The 13,944-nt window shown below is 48.1% G+C and overlaps 1 protein-coding gene across 1 annotated transcript in view; it reads left to right on the top strand.

Annotated features, from left to right (window-relative positions):
- SIK3 (SIK family kinase 3) overlaps positions 1–13,039 on the top strand; it is a 252,687-nt gene extending 239,648 nt beyond the window's left edge. Inside the window, 4 exon segments of the mRNA XM_047752064.1 lie at positions 8,904–9,067; positions 10,597–10,729; positions 11,741–11,911; positions 12,819–13,039. Of these exon segments, the coding sequence (XP_047608020.1) occupies positions 8,904–9,067; positions 10,597–10,729; positions 11,741–11,898 (455 nt within the window). The 3' untranslated portion in view covers positions 11,899–11,911; positions 12,819–13,039.
- Positions 13,040–13,944: the final 905 nt, after the last annotated feature.

The raw sequence follows: 13,944 nt of genomic DNA, 5'->3' as shown, positions 1-13,944 counted from the left end.
ATGCCGCAGGAAGCAGCCCTAGAAAAGACAAAAAAAAAAAAATACACATACACACACACACAACACACAAATTAAGGGAGAGGTGATAGAAAACACCTAGATGGTACAGTCAGTAAGATGTATTACCTCTTTCTCATATTCATACCGTGGTTTCTGGGAATCCAGAATTTCTCCACTGTCATCAAAATATATACTTTAACTTCGGCAGTAGAAAAATGTCAGCAGGTGCTAAGGGAATAGGGTTTAGTATAAATAGCGTTGGACTAAGAGTCAGAGCACCTCAATCCTAGACCTGCCTCTATCACGAATGTGGTAACCTTGTCCTTTTTCTCACCCCTGAAAAAGGAGAAATAGTGGTCCTTTGCAGAGTATTTGTGAAGATTAAAAAATACATACGTATTTATACGTAGTGTTTGTGTGTGTGATGCAGAGGGAGAGGGTCACACTTGATAACCTGAATATGGTATAAATACAGCGAGGTAGTATTACTCTGATCACATGGTTAATAAGCTCAATACAGAATATTACAGCATCATAAGGGGCACCATGCCATTTCATTTAGTGTCACTGTATAATTAACGAGCGCATTCACTTTCATTCAGACGGAGGTGCGGGTCACGGTCAGTAAACTGTACTCAGACAGCGTTGTTCCTTAGTGTGACAGCATTCACCCTACACAGAATCTGGACTGACATCCACCCCTCCATCATAGAGGGTGAAAATGAGTTTCTCCCTAAAATACACAATCCTGAAACCAGGGACTTCTTCCACCTTCTCTTCTTGGAGCTTCCTGCCTCTGCTGGGGGAGTTGGGTCCCCAGCACAGAGCAGGACAGGAGACCTTGCTCTGCCTCAGTTCATGTGCAGAGAACGTGGTGCCTTCTGGTTGTGCTCATTAAGCACCGAAAGGGCTGCAGTTCCATAAAATGCCAGTTTGATCCTGGGCTTTTGAGCAGGTGCGTGCCGTCCAGGTTGAGGTCTGCACCAGTCAGATGTATGGTGTCCACCTGTGGCTGCTGTAATTTTAGGTGGGTGGAGGATGGTGGGGGTGTCTCAGAAACAGGTCGTGTGTGGATTGGCCGACAGACCTGGGGATGTTTAAGGTTGAGGGAGAGATGTCAGGAGAACCATTGAACCTGTCACACTGAAAAGGATTAGATTTTTTGGGGTATGTTTTAGGGGGTAGAACCAAGATCAGAAAGGAAGTTGCAGCAAATTTCAACTCCTGGGGAAGATCTTTATAAGAACTTTCCAGAACCGGGTGCTCAGCAGCCTGGAAGCATCCTGTGACTGACCGAGTATTAGCAGAGGCAGGTTGATGGGATCAGGGATGCTGTGGAAAAGCTTTCCTGTGAGTGACAGCTTTCACCAGAAAAGGAGAGGAGCTGGCATTTCCATGGTGCTTCCCATGTGCCACACACCAGATGCTGTTCATATAAATTCATTTCATCTTCCCGACTCTTAGTCTCCCCATTTTACTGATGAGATAACTAAGGTACAGATTAAGTAATTCGCCCCGAAGCTCCACAGCTGGAAAGTGGCCCTGAACCCGAGAGTCCCTTACTTCACTCACTTCACTTCGCTGTGTGCTGGGTGCACGGCTCCAGGAAAGAGCGAACTGCAAACAGTGCACACTCCCCCCCCACCCCGCCCCGCCTAGATTGCCAGGTATTAAAATACCTTTTGAAATATTTTTTTTTCAAAACGATTCTAAATTCCCTTCACTTTTCCCTCCCTTGTGACTCCGATGTATAGAAAGAACAAGAGGGCTTGACCTCACCTGTGTCCTGCAATTGTCAGAGGAACCCCCCTTCGGCAGGCTTTAGTGCCTAGAGACAGGCAGAGAGTGGTTGGTACAGGTGCTCTGTGCGAGCACCAGGAAAGGAGAGACTGGTTCTCAGTCAGAGCAGGGGGTGCATTTCCCGCAGTGACATTTGAATTGGGTCTTAGTGGATGAAGAGTATTCTACCATTTGGATTTAAGGGAGACAGCATGAGGTGAAAGACCTCAGGGATGTTTTTAGGAGAGGAGCAAGCTGCCTTGGTTGGTTTGAAGTATAGTTGGCATGAAGGAATTAGTAGAAAGCTAAGGCAGAGGTCTCGTAATCCAGAGTATAATCTGGTTCCAGCAGCACTGGGCCACGAGAGTAGTGCTACATGGCTTGGTCCTCCTGGCAGCGTCAAATCAGTTCCGTTCACTTCAGACCGAAACCTAGGGCGTGCTTCTTTTGACAAATCCCTCCCACCTCTTCCTCAAGCTGGACTATGACCACTTCTCTCCTTCCTTCTGCCTGCCCTCCGCTATCCGCCACCACCACCGACACCGTTATTCCCTACAAGCCTCTCTTCTGCTTTCTGGAAGAATCTAGCCATAAATGTACCCCTAAAGGTTTCAGCTCAGAAATACTCTGTCCTTGTTGCTTCACTGTCAGTTCTGCTGGTGTTTTCCCCGCCAAAGTCCTTTTTTTCCTTAAATCTTCTTTTCCTGACCTTTGATACGAGCTTTTCTAGAAGCTGTAATCTTCGTTCCCTCCTGCTTGCCAGCGTACGCTCCAGATGACTCTTCCTCTCTCTGCCCAGTTTACTCTAAACTTATTTTTAACTTAGCTACAGCATATGTCTTTTTTTTTTTCCCCCCGAATGCTATTTACTTTGCCTCTTTCTAACTTCTCTCTACTTCTATTTTGAGACTTTTGGTACCACATGTGCAATTATCTTTAACAAATAAAGCCCCAAGTTAATTACCATGTGAGCCTAGAACCCCGTGTAGTGAAATAATGCAATAGAGACAAATTGGCATAGGACAGCCACAAGCCACTCGAGAATTAGAATTTCTCAGGGGATGTACATCTGTGTATTTATTTATATTTTTTATTTGTTTATTTATTTATTTATTGTCTTTTTGCCTTTTCTAGGGCCGCTCCCGCAGCAGATGGAGGTTCCCAGGCTAGGGGTCTAATCGGAGTTGCAGCCCCCGGCCTACACCACAGCCACAGCAATGTGGGATCCGAGCTGCATCTGCGACCTACACCACAGCTCACGGTAACGCCGGATCCTTAACCCACCGAGCAAGGCCAGGGATCGAACCTGCAACCTCATGGTTACTAGTCAGATTCGTTAACCACTGCGCCACGACGGGTACTCCAATCTGTGTGTGTAAAACAACTTCTTTTCCCAAGGCGCCCCCCCTTGTCCTTGTCTTAATCATGAGCTTACTCTGTGACCCCAGGCCTGGCCGGGAACCTCTCCTCCCTCTTTTCACGTGGTAGTGAGGGATGGTCGGCCGTTTGCTCCAGGCATGGTGCCCTCCAGTCAGTTATTCATGTATTTTTCACAACCACCCTGGACCTATATTTTATCATCCCTTTTACAGTAGAAACAAGGCTCCACAGTCTCTTCCTGCCTTAACCTGACATCATTCCGTTCTTAAAAACTTGAGAGCTCACACTCACCAAAGAATCATCAAGATCATTTGCCAGTTCCTTTTGCCCAGAAAGAGCTGTAATGCTCTCCCAATCACCCTGCAGGTGCATATGGTGGCTCATCCTGTGTATCTCTTTGGACCCAGGAAGCCCGCTGTTTCCTCTGATGAGACCTCCATCTCTGTGTAGTGACACACCAGTCCCCAGACACTTCATCCGTTACCTCTATGATAGAGCAAATTCAACGAAATGTTTTGAATGACTAGGTCACACAAGGCTGTGCTGTAGAAATGCGGGGATGAAAAGATGAGAACCTGTCTTCAGGGAGCTTCTTCTGGAGGGGGCGCTGGAGGGGGGAACGAGCTTATAAACTGCTTTAACAGGAATCGCTGTGCAATGAGTGCTGTAAGAAGGATATAATTGTAATAAACAGAGCTACTGGCATCTTTCTCAAATTTCTTAAGGGTAGATAAGCAGGGATTGCTGGTGTTAGTCAAGGAAAATTAAATGCGAAGCTGTCAGTGGCCACAGTTACTTATTTTCTTTATGGCCATTTGCCACCAATCAGTGCGGGGCCAGGCAGCACTGGCAGGCAGCCCACCAAAGGTCTGTTCAAATGTATGGAAGTGTCAAGGCTAGACATGTCCCATGCTGCCTGTTATCTCCCCATCCACCACACCAGAAGTGGAAATAAGGTTTATCTTCCCTCTGTAGTATTACATATACTTCACTATTTTTTTTTTTACTTTGCAAATAAATATTATAGCATAGCCAGTTTACACAGTGAGATTGCCAACTTGAACTCACGAAGAAAACCACATCCTCTTCTCTGAGCCGACTCTACTTCAGCAGTATTGATGATGACCGACTGGGAGGGTTCACCCCTTAGAACCTTTAAGAGGGATTTGCACACTTGTCATTTCTCCCATTTTCTCTTAAAACCCAGTAAATGAGTAAGGACGAGTCAACATTGACAGATTCAACAGAGTTGTGCAAGCTGCCCCGAGGTTCCCTGGGCAGGTGGATGGCGTGCCTTGTGTCCATTTGTTTATTTTTTTTTCCCCGTGTGTGATCAGACCATCATCCTCCCTGTTGTACTCGCTCAGCTTTACTTGGGTAAATACCCCAGTTCTGCTCTTAGAAGTCTGCTTTCCTCATTATTTATATATCCTTTGGTGAGCTTAACAGTTCCTCCAGCTGCTGAATTGGCCTAAAGAAATCCAAAGATTTGAGCCTAAATTTCATGTCCCTTGGTCACCCTCCCACCCCCAAATTGGTCAGTGGATCTCATTTACTGAGTGCCACAGGGACTTCTAAACTCAGGACTCAACATTCTCACTAAAAATAATACTTATGTGGTCCTTTACAGTTTGTTAAAGACTCTTTCACATGTGTTATCTCCTGAGTCCCCAAACAGCCCTCATTTTCCAGATGGGGAAACCAAGGTTTAGGTGAGATTAAATGACTTCCTCAAGTTCATACACTCTCTGTGATGGAGCTGGGTCGTGACTCAAGTTTGCTGAACTCCTAGTCTTATACTCCTTCCTTTATGCCTCTTTGTCTCCCGTCCTAGCCCTTCTAAGCACATCTGCCAGAGCAACAGATGCTAGCCCTTCTGGATTAACACTTGAACAGACAGAGCCCTGGTTTGTTGCCCAATTCCTATTAATATTGCTTCTTTTTTGTCTAGTTTTTTGTTTGTTTTGTTTTGTTTGCTTTTTTAGAGCTACACCCACAGCATATCAAGATTCCCAGGCTAGGGGTTAAATCAGAGCTACAGCTGCTGGCCTCCGCCACCGCAAAGCAGATCCAAGCTGTGTCTGCAACCTACACACAGCTCACGGCAACACTAGATCCTTAACCCACTGAGCGAGGCCAAGGATCGAACCTGCAACCTCATGGTTATTAGTTGGATTTGTTTCCGCTTACCACAATGGGAACTCCGTATTTTTCATCTAGTTTTTAACTTAGATTTGTTTCTCCTAAACCAGAGGCTTCTCTTCTGGAAATTAAGTTTCAGTGACACATTTGTTCCCTTAACATATGGGTAAATTGTCCCCATGATTCTGGAAGTAGGATTTGGTGATAAAATCACTTCCTTGTTTTTGTCACCTGGTTTATTGTGCCCCTGTCCACTTTGAAATCACATCTCTGAATTGAGTGTAATACCAGTGCACCCGGTAAGCACTTTACATACCTGCAGAGTAAGTCCTACTTTGCAGCTGAAGAGACTGGGATCCAGTGAAGTCGGGTAACTTGCCCAAGATCCCCTTCTCAGGAATCCTGGTGAAGCAGAATCCAAGCCCAGGTCTTCCTGACCCCAGAACTACTGCCTCCGAGCTCTAACCCCGGGGGTCTGGAAGGCCTGTCATGGGATTTGTCAAGCAGTGGCTTGCTTGGTCTTGGTCTCACTTTCAGGTGTGTCGGAACCAGACCAGAAGGCTTAGAAGAGAGCAGACAAGGAGGACAGGATCCACAGGACCTTCCCAAAGCCGGGGTCAAAAGGAGGGTGGGTGTTTGGTGTTCGGGTGTGGAGAAACCCCATTCTCAGGAAGAAAAGTCTCACAAAAGAGAGGCCGTGTGTGTTGGGGGATTTAGCACACATATCAGACAAACATGCTGAAGCCACTGGGACAGGTGGGAAGGAACTAAATATCAAGTCCTGGGACTTAGGCATTTTGTTAGCTTTGCCATTTCCTCAGGTTTGATAGCCATCCTTTAAAAGTCTTTACACGGGAGAGCTCTTGTGTTTGTCTTCGGGAGAGCAAGGAGGTATAGCTAATGAGATTTGCATCCAGCTCTAGAATCCAGAAAAAAGGAAGCCCTAGGAATTGAGGGGATGGGGTTGGCTATAAAAGAAGAAAATACAGGCATTAGAAAATACTTTGGAAAGTAAGAATCAGCTATTCGTGTTGCTTCTTGGCAAAGCAGCCTGGAGAGCCAGTCCCTCCCTCCACAGAGCCAGCATTGCAGCGCTTCCTGCCAGTGGTTTTGTCGGGCCCTGGGCCAGCGTATGAACCGTGCCCACTGAGAGGAGTCAGGCTGGGAGGGTAAGACAGGGGGCCTGACCCACAGAGCAAGTCCTGCCGTAGCCTGCCTTTTATTCTCCACTACGGCCAGCTTTTAGCTTTCAGGAGCAAGAGAGGTGGCGTTGGGCTGTTCTTTTGAGCTCTTTGCTGAAGGAACGTTCCGAAGATTTCTCAGTTGCCATCATCTGGGGTAGTCTGGAAGCTCCCCCCTCCTCTCACGTTTCTCTGGAGCATTCTGCATTACCGGCAACATGCATGTCACTCATTCCCCTCCATTCCCATCCTGCCTCGGCCCTGAGCCCAGGCCTCACTTTGACTGTTAAGGAAACCATCTGGATGAAGAGACCCGAAACCCTTTACCCAACACGCAAGCAGTGCCTTTTACTTTCGTTATTCAAATAGATATTGGATGGTACAGTTGGCATCAGGACTGTGTTTCCTATTAAAATTTGTTTAAAACCTGGTCTCGCCGAAGTACAGTTCATCAGGAGATAAGCCCAATCGTTGTCAAGGAGCTTTAACCCAGAAAAAACAACCAAAGAAAACATATGTTCAAATACTAGACTCTTAAGGACCAGAGTCAGAAATGCCAGCTGAGGACCTTATTAAGTGTGACTCGGTGTTCTTCCTGAACATCCTTGGTCGAGAAGAAATATTCAGGAATTCCCTGGCTCAGTGAGTTAAAGATCCAGGATTGTCACTGCTGTGGCACTGGTTCAGTCCTTGGCTTAGGACATTCTGTATGCTGCAGGTGCAGCCAAGGAAAAAAGAAGAAGAATATTTAGATCTTCATGAGTTCCCCTTTCTCTCCAAATTCCAGTGCACAGGGTTGCATGACTCTTGACAGGTTATTAACCCATATTAAGAGAGTGTTTAGGAATTCCCTGGTGGCCCAGCAGTTAAGGACCCAGTGTTGTCACTGCTGTGTCATGGGTTCAATCCCTGGCCTAGGAACTTCCACATCCCACAAGCGTGGCCAAAATAAAAACCATAAAAATAAATTTAAAAAAGTGTTTATTAGGGTGTGATGATGGTTGTACAACTATAAATATAATAAAGTTCAGGGGATTTTTTTTTTTTTTTGGCTTTTTAGAGCCGCACCCACGACAAATGGAGGTTCCCAGGCTATGGGTGGAATTGGAGCTACAGCTGCTGGCCTACGCCACAGCCACAGCATTGATTGGATTTTTTTTTTTTTTTTTAAGAGAGAGTGTTTATTCCTAATAGAGACATAAAGATGCTGACACTTGACATGGCCCTAGAAGAATGAGTTGATTTGGATTGGCAGGAATGGAAGTAGAAGAATCAAGCATTTCCAGGGAGAGGGAACAGTGAGAGCAAATGGAGCGAGTTGTGAATAAGTGGCGAAGAGTTGAGTGGTCCCACTTGACCAGAGCTTAGAATGTAGGGAAGAGTCAAGTGAGCCCGAGTGGGAAGAGGGGCTGGGACCATGTTGTGAAAATGAGGGGTTTGGGCTCCCCTACACAGAGGTTCGTCTTTGTAGGGTGGTGGTAGTAGAGGGTGGTTAGGAGGCTATTCTAGTGATCCAGCCATGAGGGAACAGGGCTTCAGCAGGAGCAGTGAGATTGGAAAACAAGGGACTGAAGTGACCAAAATCATAGAGACAGATTCTTTCGACCTAAGATGCTGCGGAACTGGGACTGAGGAATCAGCAGGGACCCTACAAGCTGACACGCCAAAGATCAGGAAAATAGGCATCAAAACAAGGATCTGTGAATCCTTGTGGAGCTGGTTGTGGAGGAAGCTGATGAGCTTGGAATTGCATGTGTTAAGTGTTAGGTGTTGGTTTGCTATCTAGTAATTGGTAAAAATTTAGATCTGGAGCTTAAAAGAGCATTTCAGTAATTCTTCATGTAGAGGTAGTATCGTTTAAGCCATGAAAATGATGTTGCCGCAGTAAGTGTGGGGAGAGGGAGGGTTAAGGGTAGAAATGTCAAGAGCGGAGAAGCCCCGGGAAGAGTTGGGAGCAGCAGTTGGAGAAGCGGAGGAGAGGCCGCCTGGGTGGTGCCCAAGGGGAGCCAAGGAGGGAGAGAGAAGGGAGGACAGAGGCCATCCTCCCAGGTTAGAGGTCCCCAAAGCTCCAAGAATGATTCTCACGTGCATCTAGGTTTGAGAATGTAGCACAGTCGAATCAACCGAGAGATGAAGAAAAAAGAAAAGGTTCAGTGTGATCCACCCAACCACCATCTGGGACTTTTTCTCCTAAGGGTATGATCCCAGCAGAGAGGGGCTCAGATTTGCTGTAAGACTTAGGGTTGGCAAGCTGGTCCAGGCCCCCAAGCATCACTAACCAGCTGAGGATTAGCAGGTAGTACGTGCATGGGCCTCACCATTGCTCACTGTCCCTTGCAAGACATACATTTTTTTGATGAGAGTTGACCATGTTGGGAGAAACTCTAGGTCTGCTGATCCGATTTTGCTCTGTCTCCTCAGAGTCTGTCATAGGGAACTGCATGGATAGAAGTTCTCCAGGACAAGCAATGGAGCTGCCAGATCACAATGGACTTGGGTACCCCGCACACCCCTCAGTCAGTGAGCACCACAGGCCCCGGACCCTCCAGAGACATCACACGATCCAGAACAGCGACGACGCTTACGTATGTTGGCTCCTCCTGCTTCTCAGAAGTGGGATCCTAGCAGTCCAAGCCTTGGACACAGAACTTAGGAGTGTGGAGTGGTATCTGTTCTCATCCTCCTCAACCCAGCACCTCTGGGCACTGGGAGCATGTCTTTGTATCACCTTAACGGACCAGCCCCTAACTCCAGGAGAACCTCAGTGGAATTGAAGCCGCATAGTTTAGCCTGAGGAAGGAAGAGAAGTTGTCATCCCTCCCCTCTATCTTAGTTATTGAACTTCTCTCCAGACAGTCTGAACTCAGGCCCAGCAAGTGAACCTTCAGGCTCTCAATTAGTTTGCTGGTGGCTGCATTTATTCAGATGAAGGGGGCTCATCTGCTTGTCAAAGCCTTGTTTCCTTAGGACAGACTCTTTGGCAGCACTGCCTAATCCAGCAGCCACAAGCCACATGTGACTTTTCAATTTTAAATGTAATTAAAAGAAAAGAAAATTTACAAAAAAAAAAAAAAAAAAAAAGGAGTTCCCGTCGTGGCGCAGTGGTTAACGAATCCGACTAGGAACCATGAGGTTGCGGGTTCGGTCCCTGCCCTTGCTCAGTGGGTTGACGATCCGGCGTTGCCGTGAGCTGTGGTGTTGGTCGCAGACGTGGCTCGGATCCCGCGTTGCTGTGGCTCTGGCGTAGGCCGGTGGCTACGGCTCCGATTCGACCCCTAGCCTGGGAACCTCCATATGCCGCGGGAGCAGCCCAAAGAAATAGCAAAAAGACAAAAAAAAAATTTTTTTAAATAAATAAATAAATAAAAGAAAAGAAAATTTAAAACTTAGTTCTCCAGGGGAATTCCCTTTGTGGCTCAGTGGAAACAAATCCGACTAGTATCCATGAGGTTGTGGGTTTGATCCCTGGTCTCGCTGAGTGGGTTAAGGATATGGCGTTGCTGTGAGCTGTGGTGTAGGTCGCAGATGAAGCTCAGAGCACAAGTTGCTGTGACTGTGCTGTAGGCCGGCGGCTGTAGCTCCCATTTGACCCCTACCCTGGGAACTTCCACAGGCCGCATGTGCAGCCCTAAAAAAACGGGGGGGGGGGGGGGACTTAATTCCTCAGTTACTCTGGTCACATTTCAGGGCTCAGTAGCCACTTGTGTCTAGTGGCTTCGTGTTGGCCAGGGCAGATACAGACCATTCCCACCCTCTCAGAGTGTGCTGTTGGACGGTGCTGTCCTAAGACAGGCTCCTTGTGGTGATGAGATGGGTCAGAAATCTGGTCTTGGAAGGCCACGTAGACGTCAAGGGCACCTGACCACCAGCTGAGATTCGCCACATTCCCCCCCACCTCCAGCCTCAGCTCACCACCCTCTCCTGCCCCTGTCACCACTGCAGCACCCAAGTAAATGGCCTGCAGAGGAAGGGCATCTGGGTGGTACTGCTTGGGAGCAGTGTTTGAGGCCACCCTTTGCCTGGGCTCCTTTGGAGGGAGCAGCTGTCTCTAAGGGTCACCTGGGGGTGGCACATTTTCTGATAGCCTTCTTCTTTTCCTGATTGTTTTCTGCAGGTACAGCTGGATAACTTGCCAGGCATGAGTCTCGTGGCTGGGAAAGCACTTAGTTCTGCCCGGATGTCAGATGCAGTTCTCAGCCAGTCGTCGCTCATGGGGAGCCAGCAGTTCCAGGATGGGGAAAACGAGGGTGAGGGGCATCATGCCTGGGGCTCCCCTTCATCTTCACCTGTGACTAGTTGCTTCTTCTGTATAAAGAGTCCGTGGGAATCCGCAGCATCCCCAAAGGGTTCTGGACACAGACCTGTCCCCCACCTCTCTTCCACCGAGCACGAGCACATAAAGGAGCACGCCTCCTGCTTAAGCACAAGGGTACCACATTGCTGTCTGTGGTGCTTCGTTTAGATGCTCCTTCAGGAGTTCCCACTGTGGCTCAGCAGGTTAAGAACTCCACATGGTGTCCATGAAGATGTGGGTTCAGTGCCTGGCCTCGCTCAGTGGGTTTTAAGGATCCAGCTGGGATCCCGAGTTGCTGTGGCTGTGCTGTAGGCCAGCAGCTGCAGCCCCGATTTGACCCCTAGCCTGGGAACTTCCATGTGCCGTAACTGATTTTCTGTTTCTTGACTAGAGAGCACCGATGCAATGCAATGTCTGCCTCGCATTAGAACCAGTAAAGGGAGGCAGCATAGATACGGAGCACGGCCTTGAAGTGGGCGGGTCTATAAATCCTGACTGCCCCTCACAGGCTTCACAGGTTAAGGAGCTTAACCTTTCTGAGCCCCACGGTCCTCCTCTGTAAAGCAGCCAAGACAACAGACCCCATAGCCTAGATGGCGCTATGAGCATGAACTGGTTCGGGGAGTTTCAAGTGCTTAGGCCAGTGCCCCAAGCACAGGGGTGTGTGTCTGCCAGCCGTGAGAGCGCCATCTTCTGTACCAAGGAGCCGATTCTGCTTGACAGTGGGAGACAGCACAGGAAGAGGGGAAAATGGACACTGGGGGACCACAGGAAGAACCGTGGTCCCCAGCCACAGTCCCTAACCGAGCCAAGGGCCTGCTGTGAGCCAAGGGCATTCAGGACGGAGAGTCAGGCCCCAGAACGTTCAGCCTTCTCTTCCTCTTCCTCGCTCCGCCTCTCGCCCACCTGCCGCCCCTGGCCCCCAGCTCCCAGTCAGTCTCACGTGCTCTTTCTGGTCTTGCAGAATGTGGGGAGCGTCTGGGAGCTCACGAGCACGCAGACCTGACTGACGGCAGCCAGCATTTAAACTCCTCCTGCTACCCATCAACGTGCATTACAGACATCCTGCTCAGCTACAAGCACCCCGAGGTCTCCTTCAGCATGGAACAGGCAGGCGTGTAGCAGGCGATGGAGAGTGAGTATCACCAGCCCTCTGGGCCGGTGCCGTTCCTGACCCCATGAGGAGATCGAGTCCGTGTGAATTGAGCCAGTGAATGTGACAATGCCACTCTTAACATCAAAGGCTTTGCATCTTCCTGCTCCTTCATTAAACACCATGCTGGTTGTTCTGGGTGTGGATAGGGGACATACAAAGAGATGTTGGCCATAGTCCCTTCGTTGAATTATGGGTGATAAGACGTGTAATGGGTGCCACAGCTTTCATAGAGTGAGTGGCTACAGCTTCAGAGGACAGACGAGACCTCTAGCTGGGGTAACAGGAAAGGAGCTGGTCCTTGAACTCAGTTCTAAAGACTGAAACTCAGTAAGAAAACATGTCCAGTCAGATTTTTTTTTTTTTTTTTTGGTCTTTTTGTCTTCTTGTCTTTTCTGGGGCTGCTCCCATGGCATATGGAGCTTCCCAGGCTAGGGGTCTAATTGGAGCTGTAGCCACCGGCCTACACCAGAGCCATAGCAATGCAGGATCCGGGCCATGTCTGTGACCTATACCACAGCTCATGGCAATGCTGGATCCTTAACCCATTGAGCAAGGCCAGGGATTGAACCCGCAACCTCATGGTTCCTAATCGGATTCGTTAACCACTGAGCCATGATGGGAACTCCAGCCAGATTTTTTAAGGCTGTGCTGCAAGTGGCTGGAGGAATGCCTACACATACACAGTAGGTCGTATTGGTTCTGTCTTTCAAAATTCATTGACAGAAAAGACTTGATGGAAATTAAGCCTTCTGGCAAATCCATGTCAGAGCCTTGGGATGGCATAAATATCTGAGGTAAGGTGAGCCAGTTTTGTTTTTTAAGTTTTCAATGGCGTATTTGAGTCGTTCTCCTTTGAAACCAGCTCTCTGTGTCTGCTCTGTTGCAGGTTTATGTACAGCGCGGGAATGAAGAGGTTGACTTTAAACCAACAGTATCTGGCAGCACTGCGCCAAACTGCCATCATGTTCACCTCCACCCAGAGTGTCGGCTCCTTTCCTCACACTTGGTTCATCAGTGCCCTGTCCTTTCGGGCTCTGAGGGGGTTTTGCCATGTTCTCTTGTATGACCAAGTCACCACGGAAATAAACAGGAAATCCATGTTCGTCACCTTTTGTGAAAGTGTATTTGGTGTATTTGAGTTGGTGGTTTTGTTTGGTTTGGGTTTGGGTTATTGTCTTCTTTTTTCCTTCCTTCTTTCTTTCTTTCTTTCTTTCTTTTTTTTTTTTTTTTAGACAGAAGAGCAAAGCAGAGTATGGCTGGGGGCCCAGAGCCACCCTCTCCCCAGTCCCCATCCACAGAGCACCCTCCAGTCATCGGCACTGCTCTTCTGTGGGAGCAAAAGCTAAAGGGCAGCGTCCTCTGGAATCTTAGTGGCTAGAGAAGGAGACATCGGAAGGGGCGATGGCCTCTAGGCTTTGGAGAGCAACGAGAGAACCGAACCCCCAGCCTGGACCCTGGAGAGGGCCTTACTGCTGGGACCCAGTGAAAACATGCCTGGCCCAGGCAGGGTCATACCAGAACATTAGCATGGAGGCTGAGAGTGGCCTGGCGCTGATGGGTTGCTGGTTAGAACATCTCAGTGTGAGCCTTCTCTTTGGTGTGTAACTCAGCTCCCCTCCTGTAACCTGGAAAGGTGGTGGCCTTTATCATCCTGCTCGTTCTACCCATGGACTGAATACCCACAGTGGTACACTATGCGTTTGTGTCCCTTTCATTCTTATCTTATATTCTGCTATAACAAGGATTGTTTCTCCATAAAGACAGACACACACACACACACGTTCCCCTTACAACCTCTTTGTCACAGGCAAAAGGAACAGGAGGTTGTCTTGGGTCTTGCCTCTCTCCTAACTTTCTCCTCTCCCCTGGGCATCCTCAGCCCCTACTTTAATTCTTGATCATGTAGGAATTGTTTTTGGTAAATGTTGATATTATTGTTATTATTGTTATTATTAATAAATAAAAGCAAAAAGAATTTTTGTTTAAAAGAGAAATGTTTAACCAGATTCTGT

Source organism: Phacochoerus africanus, chromosome 11 (genome assembly GCF_016906955.1).
Source record: "Phacochoerus africanus isolate WHEZ1 chromosome 11, ROS_Pafr_v1, whole genome shotgun sequence".
Lineage (NCBI taxonomy): Eukaryota > Metazoa > Chordata > Mammalia > Artiodactyla > Suidae > Phacochoerus > Phacochoerus africanus.
The sequence above is the reverse complement of the archived record's forward strand: the minus strand, read 5'-3'. Positions and strand labels throughout refer to the sequence as shown.